At 34.6% G+C, this 13,940-nt stretch overlaps 2 protein-coding genes across 5 annotated transcripts in view; one reads left to right on the top strand and one right to left on the bottom strand.

Moving 5' to 3' along the window:
* The window catches only part of LOC126699387 (pentatricopeptide repeat-containing protein At5g14770, mitochondrial), a 30,356-nt gene extending 25,029 nt beyond the window's left edge, over positions 1–5,327 (top strand). For 2 of the 3 annotated variants that reach the window (XM_050397160.1, XM_050397161.1), the window contains one exon: positions 5,286–5,327. The gene's annotated coding sequence lies outside the window, so the exon portion shown is untranslated. The remainder of the gene's footprint in view (positions 1–5,285) is intronic. The other variant, XM_050397159.1, reaches the window with a different exon arrangement.
* A 979-nt stretch (positions 5,328–6,306) lies between these two features.
* LOC126699385 (RNA polymerase sigma factor sigA) lies at positions 6,307–12,782 on the bottom strand. 2 transcript variants are annotated; one of them, XM_050397145.1, is made up of 10 exons: positions 12,617–12,782; positions 10,969–11,824; positions 10,013–10,211; positions 9,803–9,895; positions 8,947–9,075; positions 8,713–8,766; positions 8,541–8,618; positions 8,367–8,429; positions 7,590–7,702; positions 6,307–6,642 (listed from the first exon to the last, which is right to left on the bottom strand). In XM_050397145.1, the coding sequence occupies exons 2-10, from the start codon at positions 11,661–11,663 to the stop codon at positions 6,534–6,536; spliced, it is 1,533 nt and encodes a 510-aa protein (XP_050253102.1). In that variant the 5' UTR covers positions 11,664–11,824; positions 12,617–12,782; the 3' UTR covers positions 6,307–6,533. The 2 variants fall into 2 exon arrangements, with proteins under 2 accessions (XP_050253102.1, XP_050253103.1); XM_050397146.1 differs by having other exon boundaries at positions 6,307–6,637.
* Positions 12,783–13,940: the final 1,158 nt, after the last annotated feature.

Raw genomic sequence — 13,940 nt, 5'->3', positions numbered from 1 at the left:
CAAATACAACACCCTAGACTTTTGCCTCCAACTAGTCTCTTCCATAAGAGTCAACTTTTCAATATCTGTACGAAGATTAGTTTGAGCTAACTTCTCCTCAACAGATAGACTAAGAGTCTCCGCTTTAGCATCCAAACCATTCAGTTTGTTCCAAAGGTCTTGTTTCTTGAAAGTGACATTGCCAAACTCGGTCTCATTCCACTTTTTTAAATCCAACTTTAAGGCAGCCAACTTCTTAGCAAGAATAAAACTTGGGGTTCCTTGGAACGAGTAGGAAGCCCACCACATCTTCACTTTGTCGACAAAATTATCCACCCTCAACCACATATTTTCAAAACGGAAAGGAATTTTTCCTCTTCGCTGCCTCCCACCCTCCAACAATATAGGAAAGTGGTCAGAAAGAACTCTAGACATCCTTTTTTGGGTGAACTGAGTGAAGTGATCAGCCAAAGTAGGGGAGAAAAGGAACCGGTCTAGCCGAGAAGCAGAGGAAGAATTGGACCAGGTATAAAGGCCCCCTTCCATATTAATGTCCATCAACCCATGCAAAGAAACAAAATCAGAAAATCCAAACATAGCCCTAGAGAAGGTAGCAGCCCCCAACCGCTCAGAAGGGAAACGGATAATATTAAAGTCCCCTCCTAGACACCAAGGCAAATCCCACCAAGTGATCAACCCGGTTAGTTCCTCCCACATCAACTTACGCCTATTGTTCAAATTTGGCCCATAGACGCCTGAAAAAGCCCACTCAAATTGGTCGCCTACATTTTTAAACTTGCAAGAAACCGAAAAATGCCCCACCGCTTCCTCCACCTTTTCCACAACTCGACTATCCCACATCAATAAAATTCCTCCAGAAGCACCATCTGAGGCCAAGTACAGCCAATCTACATATGGACAACTCCATATACTTCGAACAATACCTCTCGTAATCCATTCTAGTTTGGTCTCTTGCAAACACACAATATCTACCTTCCAGGATCGCAACAAGTTGCGGATCTGAAGCCTCTTGCCAGCTTCATTCAGACCTCTGACATTCCAAGAAAAAAGCTTCAAATTCATTGATCAATGGAAAGAACCCGATTCCGATTAATACCACAACGCCTAGCAGATGAAGAGCCATAATTTATGGAACTAAACAACCCTTTCAACTCTCTTAAACCTTTCACCCCCGAACCTTTTGAACCACATGATTTCTTATTCACCTCAGCCCTTCGAAATAATTCAGCTTCAACAGCCAGTAAAAATTCTGTTGCTTGATCTTCTAAACCCTCAAGGGACGTGCCAAGGAAACTATGAAAATTATTGAATCTCTTTTGAAACCAATCAGAATGAGGTTCAAGATTCTGTGAAGTATCCGTACTCACCACACTTCTCTCATCTACAAGAGATTGTTCTGCCATGGCTGAAGGTAGAGAAAAAGCAATTGGCTCAACAACTAGGGGCTGATCAGCTTCCTCCGAGTAGGAATCCAAAGCTTCCTCCTAAGAGCTATATAAATTGCTTGTGATCTCATGTTAACGATTTTCATTACTAAACTGTTGTATTATCTTTTCATCTAGGATATATATATATAAGAAGGGAGACTAATCGCACAAGAAAAACTAGAAAATAAACACACTTGATGTCATGAGAGGGGCAGACGAAATATTTGGTGAAATGTAGGAAAGAGAATTTGTCCCTAATGCTTCTACTTATGATACTTTGGTTTCTGGACATGGTAAGATTGGAAATAAAAGGAATCAGTAAAACTTTATAGTGAAATGGTAACTTAAGGCATTGTTCCCAAAACTAACACCTACAATGTGCTTATTAGTGATTTTGTAAGGTGGGAAAAATGGGCCAGGCTAGTGAGCTTCTAAATGAGATGCGAGTGAGAGGGGTGTCCCCTAATTCATTAACTTACAACAAACTAATCTGTGGCTCTCTGTGACCAGAGTTGGACAGAAAATTGAAAGTGTCAAATTGAGCCGAAGCAAAAAAATCATACACAATGAGAAAGGGTTCATCCCTTGTGAAAGTACCCTTTTATATATCAACAATTCTGCTTTTTCTAAACCAGGAAAGGAGGTCAATGCTTGGAGGCTTTTGAAGGAACTGTATAAGAGAAAAGAACATATGAGAGACGGGATGAAAAGCAGAACGCAGGGAATTTCTGTTATGGATAACCAGCTGCTCAAGGACCAATAAAAGTATGTTTTACAGCAACATTCCAATTCTCCAGTTGGATGCCTGCCCTGAAGTACTTCAAATATCGTATGCAATTTTGATACCTTGGTCTTGGTCTGTGTCATTCATATCTCATACCTTACTATTCACTAAACTGATTAAAGTCTGTTTCTATATGAAAATAGCATTAGATTTCAGCCATTAGCCATTATTACTGAGCATCTTTGCTAGATTAACACTGAGAATAAGGTTGAAAGCTTCCTGTTCTGGACTTGCATGTGTAAATCCTCGCTTTGAACTCAGGGGGTTCTAAACTGCATTCATAAGTTTAATCAATACATATGATCTGATAGAGAACCTTTATTTATGCACTGCAACCTATAACTTGTAGATCTTCTGGTAGCATGGGGGGCTCATTTATGTTTCTGGTCTTCTTTTTTGTCAATTATATCATTCTAGCTCTAGGGAGGTGCCATTACTATGACTATTCTTGTTAAGTCTTGGTGCATGATTTCTTCATCATTCTTTCAACATCTGCAGAAAGTATTCTCTCTCTCTCTCTCTCTCTCTCACATCGTAATTTTTTTTTGATACTTCAAGAAAAAACATCAATTCTTGATCTCTGTCATGAGGTGTTTGGTTTGGTTACTAGTTGATTCCTTGATTTTTCCAGCCATTGATATGATCTGTGATTTAATTTAATTTAATTTATAAAGTAGATTTTATGTATTACAGTTGAAAGAGCCATGGTTTCTGGAGTTTGGGTCTTGGAGACTTGGTGAATCCTTTCAATTTGTACTACTGAGTTGCAATGCCCGGATACATTTAAGTAGCAATATTTTTGTAATGTTTACTTTGCAGAAGTTCTTCATCCCTTTTTGGCAATCTATAAACATAATGGCATTTCCATTTTCCAGAGTGTTGGGAAATACAGGAAAGGAAGAAATGTTAAACTACTGGTCAAAGCTTCAAACCAGAAATAGAGGTTGGTTTTACTCTTATATGAAAGAATGAGGGCAAAATATTCATTGAGTAGAACATAAATGTCAAATCAAAGGTAATAATTTCTCACACTGTATTTTGTGACCATGCACAAAAATTAAAAGTAAAGAGAAACAGAAAATCAAGGAGCTCCTCTCATGCTCTATTCTGGCCTTGGTCTTATTTTTTGCTCTCTTGGATCCAGTGAATGGCACTTCCCTTTGTAAACTACAAAATATAATATGGAGCTCTTAGTTCCTTGTGAATGTTCTGTGGGCAAATCTTTACTATATTTCTTCTTTTTAGCACTAAGTTTTGTTTTTTGATTTCTTTTGGTCTGCTTTAAGTTATTTGTTGCCTTCCAGCATAAGCTTTACAAACACGCCCTGCTGGTTGAACTATTGGAGTGGAAAGACAGGCCCTGAAACGGAGCCACAGAAAGCCTGATTTGCTGGCGTATCTGAAGTTCTGAACAGTACTTCTATAATTGTAATCTCCTTGTCTTGAACTTTACAGCATTAGTTCAAAGAACACAAAAAGGGGCCAAGTTGATATAGATGTAGGATGGTGATATTCATTTGATTTTTTTTCTTTATTTTGTGTCTATCAACTGGGACATTACCGCTGTTCAGGTAAATAATATTACTGTTCTGCATGACATATCAAAGCATCAAGCAATGCATATTTGTGGAAAGAAGTTTAGCCTTATTACTTCTCTTGCATTTAGTTTATTGCTTTGTTAATGGTAATATCAGGTTTAATATGTTGGAGGCCATCATGTTCTAGACAGTTTGATACTAGATCCTATTATGAAGTCTTCAGAGGAAACTGGGATTTTGGGTTTCCATGGAAGAATGTTTGGAAGAAAAGGGTTCCACACAGGATAGGATTTTTTGGTTGGATAGCTGCATCAGGGATCATTTTGACAGGGGACAATCTTCTTGAGAAGGGTATGATTATAGTTAACTGGTGTTGTATTTGCTAGAAGAATGCAGAAACACGTATGTTGTTGCTTCTTTGTTGTTTGATGGTAAGAGGACTTTGGTCATTAGTCTTCTTCTTCTTCTTTTTGTTTTTTGTGTTTGTTTTTGTTTTTGTTTTTCGAGTTAATGGGGGATGCCTTTTTTTTTTTTTTTTGTTGATAGGTAAGAAACATGTATATTCAAAAAATTGCTAAATGCAAAGAAGCACTAGCATATCAAACGTACAAGAAAAGAAAGAACATAAATGAAAAAAAACACTAAGAACAAAGAAGAAGAGAGCTAAGGAAGAAATGAAGAGAATCACTAGATGTGAGTCTCTAAGCCCTAGCCCAATCAAAAAGGGAATAAGAAAAGAGAGCAAGCATTTGGTCATCAGATCTATCCAAATCTTCAAATGTCCGCCGATTGCATTCCCTCCAAATACACGACATTAAGCACAATGGAACTAAATTCCAAATGTGAGATGAATGCTTCCCCAACCAATTCCACCAGCTAAAAAGAAGATCTAACACCGTATCAGAGGGGACCCATGAAATCCCAAAGGTACTATAAACAAAGCACCACAACCGATAAGCTTTTCTACAATGTAATAACAAGTGATCTACTGTCTCCCCAAAACAACGACACATAATAAACCAATCAACGAAGTAAAAGCCCTTAATGCCAAGGATAGTTTTTGATGCTCTTCTTATTAATAAAATGATTATTTACTTATCAATTTTTTTTTTAAAAAAAAATCAGGGCTGCCACATTTGAATGTTGATTCTATACATTCTTTCCTTTTAAAGTGTTAGATAAAACACAAAAAAGATTTAATTTCCATATACTAAACAATTTGTCTAATTTCTCATTGTGAAGATATGATTTGTGCTTCTTGAATAGTAGAACTCTGCTGTCGCATTTAGTTGGCTATAATTACCATAAAATGATTTGCATGAACAATGATGATAATAGTTTGGTGTACTATTAAGTTTTCTATTCATAAAAAAAGAAAAAAGAAAAAAAAAGGGGTTTGGTATACTATTTGATTATTGTATATACTGACGGTACATTTCTAAAGATGCTACTGTGGAAATGCATTTTGGACGGCAAGCTATACTTTTTATGTTATGCTTACACTACACAGCTTCAACTGTTTGATATCCTTACTAGGGTGGTCTAATATTTTGCTGGAGGAACATGGATCCTAGAAAGCTGGGATAGCTTTCCAGAATCATGATTCTGCCATTCTGGTAAATTCTAATTTTATTATCATTTATTTATTTTATATAAGTAAATAATCATTCATTTTAAAAGAGGAGAATGCTTGAGTTTTATACTTCTTTATCACTTGCTTATCTTTATAAAAATATTGTTTTTAGAAACATAAATCTCTCCTTCATTTTATTATTTTATTTTTGGTTAACATGAAACATGCTTGATAGATACGTCAGAATCAGCAATTGCCTACACATCAAAACCTTCAGAAACAGGTCTAAAGTTTAAAATGATGCTTCTGCTGTATCTATTCCAATATGACCAACCCACTCTTATTCTATTTGCATCTTAGTACTTAAAATCCATTGAATTTTCTAAACTTGATTGAGGCTTGTAGTTGATGACAACTTATTTCTGCTGTATAATCTCACCCAAATTTCTAGTTCAACAGGTAACATTCATGAATCCTCTTTAATTCATGGTTCTTGTGTGCACTGGAAGTCTGGAACGCCTGAAGCCAGGGGATAGAGGGGGAAGGCAATACAAAATCTCATACATGGCCTGGGCCAGATGTATTTGACCTAAGCAGTTTCTTTCATTTTTAATCATGTTATAGTGATAGAAGACAATAACTTGTTTTGTAAAACTTTTGTTGTTCCAAATAAAAGATACGTTTTCCTCTAATCTCTTTAGGTACTATTTCTATTCCATTCAAAATCGGCATAATCAAGAACCACGTTCAATTCTTGCTTCTGATGGGACGATAAAGGGTATTTTGAGCTTTCTTGCCATTCATTTAAAACTCCCACACTGAAAAGCATTCCTGATAGTTTATGTTAAAAAAATTTAGTTCCGTTTTTTGTTTTTCTATGTATTTGTTGAATGTAAACTTCAAAACAGTGTTGGCTAATTGCACATCAAGGTCCTGAAGGAAACTTCTTGGTTCAGTACTGTGACTAAAGAAAATGAGATCTGATTCACATAAGAGATTCTGTCCCTCCCAACATATGATACATGAAAAAAATTCCGCTCCAACTTACAGGCTCTTAATCAGTGTTTTCTTTAATTCTTGTTACAGAAAGTTAGGGTCATAAACCCTGACATAATCTTCTATAACTATTTTTGATTAGCAAAACAAATTGAAGATACAGTTTTCTTTTCTGTATATATACAATCATGGGGTCTTTGATGAAATGCAGCAAATTAGTATTTCACCAGCATAGCCTCCATCTCCCTCATCCTTGCGGCGTGTTTTAGTTTTTCTAGGGCAACAAGCCCAACTTGCCTGACTCTTTCTCTGGACAAACCTATGCTGCAGAGTAAGCACAATAGAATTGTTAAAAAAGAAGAAGAAAAGATATAAAACTAATTATTTATTACAGTTCTGCAAGCAAGAAGGATCCTATAAGCATAAAGTCAATAAACACAACCAATACATGATCCAACCTTTAATGTTTAGAGTCAAACATAGCAGTTAGTTAACTTAAGACAACCTTAAAACTTAGCAGAACACATTTTCACTTGAAATACTATCATGACCAAAAATCAAGCTGAAAGTTTTTCTATCAAAGAGTTTAATTTATTTGAAATTAATTGATTTGTATAGAGTTTTTTGTTTGAAACTATTGTTATTCTCTAATGTGTGATCTTTTATTTATTTAACTAGGAAAAAAAAAAAAAAAAACCTCAATTTCAAATATATTTAAAGAATATTAATTTAAAGGATAATTACACAACTTAGCAAACGAAAATATTTGTCTTGAATTATATAAAAAAACTTGATGAAATTTTCATGTATTTGAGAAAATAGGTTTGACTTACCTCCAGTACTTTTTTAAATGTAATCTCCTTTTGTTTTAATAAAAAACTGTCACATCATCTACTAACTAAATAAAATGTGGAGATTAAAATTCACTAATACTTTTCATTGTGTATTTAAAACAAAATAAGACCTCTAGTTAAAAAAATATTGGAAGTAAGCCAAACCCTGAGAAAATAACGTATACAATAAATCCTGTTAAAGACACGCGCACATAAATGTTATTTAGTAGAATAAAAAATTATTCATATATTTAGTTTGATATCCATTAAAAAAAATTTCACTGAAGGCACACGAGATATAACATAGGAGCTTACGATTAGTGTAGGTAAACATGTTTAGTTTATTTTGAAAAAACATTCTCATGCATCTAAAGAGTTTATAAGAAAGCATCACATCTGGTTTTACTAAGAATTCAGTACTATGTAGTTTGCAGTTACCGTTTACTAATATCCTCCCAGGTAAGACATTCATTATCCAGACCATGATAAAGACGTATAATCTCCCTTTCCCGTTCCCCAAGGGTCATATTGATGAGCTTGTTTACTTCATCCTGCAAATGTATTACAGGCAACATTTATTATTTCTTCACCAGCCCAGAAACATGAATACAGAGTAAAGAGTTGTCAGACAATCATTATTCAGGAAACAAGTTAAGCACACAAAAATACACAAAAGGTCGTGAACTCAGCAATAGGTCATCTGTGAATTTCCTGATGCTAGATGTAGCACATGATTAGTTGAGAAATGGGTTCCATGATCATTGGCCTATGCTATTTCAAGAGGTCTTTATCGCTAAAAGTCAATCTTGCCATAAACATGAGATATCACAACACAGGTATCATGAGTCCTGTAAAATTCATTAAAAAAACAAATAGCACTAAAAAATTAAAGTAAAAAGAATTAACTCAGATTATTTAAGAAAAAATACACAGTACAAATTGTTTCTTGAAATTCCATAAGAAGCTCCTACGTAAAAGCATGAGGAATGTGAAACATGGTGTCAAGACCTTGATCCCTTGGGCGACTCATTCTTCAAAATCAAGTCATAAGGTTTGAGGTGAGCCCCAAAGAACTATTTTGGAGCTAACAATAATTAATACAAACTAATTCATTTGATTAGGAACACTTTCAAGGGAATCATTAAATGGTTTTTTGAAATACTGCCTGCTAACACACATTTGAGTCTTATATTTTCAATTAATTATTTCTTTTACCTTCAGCGCCCACTCATCTACTCCATGCCATGGGTTGTTCTCAAGGCAATTATCTGCAATGTACTGAAATAGTAATAAAGAAAAAAAAGTTAACAAATAATATATGCAAGAAGTGTAAAATGATGAGGAAAAAACTTTTCACAAACCGAAAAAACTTGCAACAACCAAACTTACACTATGATGAGTTTTTCCTGGAAGTCCGTTCAAAGATGGAAACACTTCCCTATCAAGAGAGAAGACCTTACTGATTGCCTACATAAAATTTCATTATACAATAAGCATGTTTACGCAACTAAACCAAGAAGCATAATGTACTAGACAATTTACAATTTTGAACATGTAGTACCTCTGTGGCATTCTTGACTTTCTTTTTTGACATGTTCAGGCATTCTGCAATTCTCTGAAACAAAGGTGGAAACAAAAAGATGACTCACAGGCAAGGTGACAAAAAGGTAAAACATTCCAGTTTGTGATTATAAGTTATTATAGGTTGCATTAATCATGTTCACTGATATTTTAGTGTGCCAAAGATTAAATGTAGTGAAAGTTGTTGCTTATCTGATAATGATAATCAACTTACATCAATTGAAGGAGTTATTCCTTTCTCTTGAAGTTTAATTTTTGCATTCTTGATTAAACCCAACCTTTCATGCAAATGAGTAGGCAATCTCAAGGTTCTGGAATTATCAACTAATGCTCGTGAAACACCCTGGTAAGAATATCAGGTTAGATTTCCAATAATTATTGAAGGCATTGATTTCAGAGTCATGAGCAGAAAGATATTTTACAGTAGAATGGAATTTATTGCTTTAAAAATCTCAGGTAAGAGATATCCCAGTTCATTACTCAGTCTAAAATGGCATGGGACACTAAAAAAATGAATAAAAATCCCAGCGAAAAATAAAAAAAGAAGCAATTCATTTCTTTTTTAGTTCAAGAAGGTGACGTGATTAGCATTTTGCTCTCTACTAGCTCTTATACATCATTGCCAAACACAACGGCCAGAAGTAAACAACTGGGTCAGTGACTCTGAAGTAAGAACACCTCTCAATGTGAACATAGAAAAGTGGATGCAAGGATGACATTGGATATTTCCTTGTATTTGCAGTGATAAAATGACCCAGGTCCAAAGAAATCTTGAGAAAGATGAAAAATGAGTAATGAAAATTAACCAGAGTTGATTATTCTCACGTGGTCTACTTTACTAATATTTATGCTCCTTGTTTCTTTTGTGTGGGTAATTAAGGGATCACCATCTTTAGTAGCTTCAAGTTTCACACAATCACACATGGTAAAATTGAACCAAAAACCAAACTTGGTTAAACTATAGTAAGAATTTTAAATACAGGGATGATTAGAAGCTGATAGCAATATGTTTTGACTTTTTGCTTTAGGCTACATTATTTACTAATCTTAATTGGAAAAATTAGCCTTACCTGACGTATCCACCAATAGACATAAGTTGAAATTTTGTACCCTTTTGAAGAATCAAATTTCTCAATTCCACGCAGTAGTCCAATCAAACCACCCTAAACAAGAAAAAAATAAGGCTTTATTCTAACAGGAATCCACATTGTCAACAGTAGTTTAGTTTATGGATTCACTGATATCTTATATTTGAAATCATGCAAGAAACAGATGATCACCTGAACCAGGTCAGCCATTTCAGCACCCATGTTTTCATATCTTTGAGCAATAGACATGACCAGACGAATGTTACCCATTGCCAGCTTCTCTCTTGCTAAAGTACACTCAATCAGTTTTGACTGTAACTCAGCACGAGGAATCCTCAATGCAGTTGCAAGTTGGTCATCAGAAGGCTCACATCCTAACCTCTCCTTCAGTCTGGTTGTCCCATTTCAAAAATTAGAAAGAAAGACAGTAAGAGATTTCTCCTGCCAGAAGAGTCATAAAGTATACTCTAATCTTAAATGACAGCCAGTTATGAAACCAGAAAATTTCAGGAAGGGATATTCTCTCTGTATCTCTCCCCCTACCATCCTATTTCAAACTAAAAATTACACAACAATTTTAAGGGGCTTCCATGAAACACACTTACTATTACAATTGCATACTTTTTAATAGAAGGAACAATGTATTGGTATGAAAAATACAGAAGTAGAAAGGGAATACTTTGAGTACACTTTGTATTGCAATGCAAATGATATGAGCACAAAAGAAATTAGACAAATACGTACTGTCAGCAATTGTTTAACTTCTGTAAGGGTGAAAGCAAAACATATCCCTAGGGTCAAATCATCATTACTTATAAAGAGGACAAAACAGATCCTCTTGACATTTGTTGATCACTTTTTCTTTTGGTGCTAGAAGAAGTCAAGTTCATCCCCATATGGGGAACCGTGGGTCAAATCTGATCTCACCCATTTGGGGAGCCAGAGGCACCGCTAGGGTTTCAGTTGTTTAACTTTAGATAAGCAAATCAACACTTGCATTATGTATCAACTGGTTTCTCTAAATGTCTTCTTCCAGCAGAATATATATTCATGAATGGAAGAACTACTAGGAATAGAAGGTTAACAGGAGATAAATAAAAACAGTTCAGCATGTTAAAATCCATCAGATTAAGAGAAAATGTTGTCACCTCAATTTGTGCTCCTCTAAGGAGATACCAGTTTTAATTTTCTTTGACAGGCATACAACATCTGAATGAGTGAGTGAATATTCGCTTAATACACCATTGACATAACCCTTTGAACGATTCTGAAGCAGCTCTGGACTGATCATGGATCTCATCTGCTTGGTTGTACAAGGTTGCATCATATAACCATTTTTGTTCAGATTTTTCTTCCTTGTTGTCATTCTCCTTTGCCGAGCAGATACCCCAGAACAAGTGACGGGTATTTTCTTGAGAATTCTTCCTCTTGGTGAGTCAGTTAGTACTGTCCGCTCAAAAGAAAGATTCCATTGCTTTTCCAGCATAGACTTTTGCAACAAAAGAAGTGCCTCCACTGAATAATTGAGATCAGAACTTTCCTCTTCAAGGCTAGTGTGTCTCTGAACCCATGGCTCTTCAGCTGAAGGAGAAGAGGTAATATTCACATGTTCTTTGACAGCCTTGATAGACTGTGTTTGCTGATTAGATGATGTAAAAGTACTGGGGCTATAATTAGATGACTTTTTGGAACTTATCACTTTCTTAGTTGAAGTGATTTGATTGTGAGCAAGTGCATGATCATTAACATATGAGAGCTTGTCTGTGAGATCAGAGTAATAGTAGGAGGAACTCAAAAGCCTCTTCCCCGCACTAAGCCCGATGACTGCAGCTGTGGTCATCATATGGCTTCTTTTCGTGTATGTAGAATTACCATCACACGTCTAACAATTTTGGAGAATCAAATATATGTAAACTTTAGTTCTTCAGTGAACTCAAATTAGAAGCCCCAACGAATTGATTATGCTTCTCCCCAAGATGTACCCCAAATAACTTTGATATTCTTCTGGTAAACCAAAATAAAAAAGAAAACAAAAAAATATGAGTATTTTATTTTCTTCTCAAAAGAAATTGTTCACAAGATTGGTTTGGCACATTATGTAAGGAGTGTATGTGTTTCCAATTCAAGCAGACCCAGTAACCAGCAGATACCTTATGCACTAAAAAAAATGTACAAGAATATTACAGCATAGATAACACTTAGTGAATTCTGATGATAAAAGATTTCATCTTGTTTTTCAAAAGAAAAAGACAACAATAACAATCAAACCTTAGTCCCAAATTTTTGGAATTTACTAAGGATTTCCCTTAACAGACTAAGTTGGTCACATGTGTTCTTGTCCATCATTCTATTCTATCTGAAGTGATACTCATGCTATATCCATCTCTCTCATTTGTTGCAGAATTACAAGTTTCCAAAGCTCAAACATATGCAAATGACAGATTCAATTCTTAACAGAAACCAATTTTTATTTCATAGATTCAGTGAATAACTTGCGTTAGTATCAATGAAGGGTTGTTTCTATATTCAATAAACATATATGGAAATTCCATAATATAATTATATAATAGTTTCTCCATCTGATATTCTTTGCCTCTCAACTTGTTAATGAATGAAAGGTAGGAAATCCAATGACTCATTAGACAATGAAAACAAGAAGATGAATAAAGGTTGTAAGTTGTAACAGTTTCAGTTAGGATACTCAAAACTGAATGAAGTTTAACTCATTAAAAATGAGTTTTAAAGAAAAATTATATATAAAAGAAAGCTCTATGTGGGTGTTCAAGAATGGCATACCTGAATCCACTACAGAATGAGAAAGAGAGAAACTTCCAGGTAGTTGAGAAGAAGAAGAAGAAGAAGAATGAAGGGAGTAAGAGACGCTGAACACAAAGTGAGTAGTAATAGACTAATAGTAGGACAGCTAGTTATAAGCTTCAACTGACTTCTGTTTCTATTTTTTCTATGTATGATATGAAAGAGTCTTTGTTTTTGTGCTTTTTTAGGGTGATTTTATTTTCCATTCATATATATATTTTTAATAATTTTGATTTATTATGAAAATAGAGAGAAAAATAGAAAAATGGGAGGGGTTGTTAAAGAGAGTTAGAGATATGGGAAGAAGAGATGCTATTGGCTGGAAGAGATATTAGGTCCTGCTTTGGGTGGTGCAAATTCAACCATTTTATATTTTTTTGCTCTTTCTCTCAATCCTTTTCCTCTTTTTGGATGATATTTTCTATTTTTTTAGGTTGAGATGGGGTCACTTTCTTTTACATGTAAATTTGTTTGGTGTTGGGTGAGCCACACAACACCAAACAACATAAAAACTCAATTTATTAAACTCCACAGGAAAAATCGATGAAGTGTGGGCCCCACAAACCCCCCCATCTTTCATATATTTTTAACACATCGCAGCTTAACCACCCCAACAAATTTTCATGCACGCATACTCTTCTTGAGTCAAGAGTTTTGGATCATCAGCTGCATCAATCCTATGGATTTTTCAATAGAAAAACAAAGACACATGATACCCAACAGCTTTTGTTTTTAAAAATATATAAATAATTTGATTCGAGGAAGAAATGAAATAAAAAAGAAAAGGGACGATGGATGATTATTATTTAATTAAACATTAATTGTTGTGGCATTTTTATGCACAAATATAGCTAGGATAAAACAAATTGTTAACCACGCTAAAAGGACGGTCCCTATATTTGGCTCTGGCCAAACAAACAAATGAACTTCTCTATCCTACAACTTGATTTAGACCAAATCACAGGCATATTTAATGAGATATTTAACCAATGGGCTGTGTCAAAAGCGATGTATGTGAGAACCTATATAAAAATAATATTACTCTAATTACAGCATTTTATATTAAAGTTTAAAAATCTATTTTGAGAATTGTTACAACTCTAAACTAATAGAAAATAGTCCCTAGTTTGTATCATCTTCCAACTCTGACATTTAAAGTTCTAATATATATATATACACACATATAATTGACCTCTTCGAACTGGGAATACACAAATTTACTACTTAGGTAGACCATTCGTAATTTAGATTTACATTATTCTTACAATAAGATTATGATTAGTGGATAAGTCAGAAGAATTCA

This window comes from Quercus robur, chromosome 9 (genome assembly GCF_932294415.1).
Source record: "Quercus robur chromosome 9, dhQueRobu3.1, whole genome shotgun sequence".
NCBI classification, from domain to species: domain Eukaryota; kingdom Viridiplantae; phylum Streptophyta; class Magnoliopsida; order Fagales; family Fagaceae; genus Quercus; species Quercus robur.
This window is presented reverse-complemented; position numbering and strand designations above follow the sequence as displayed.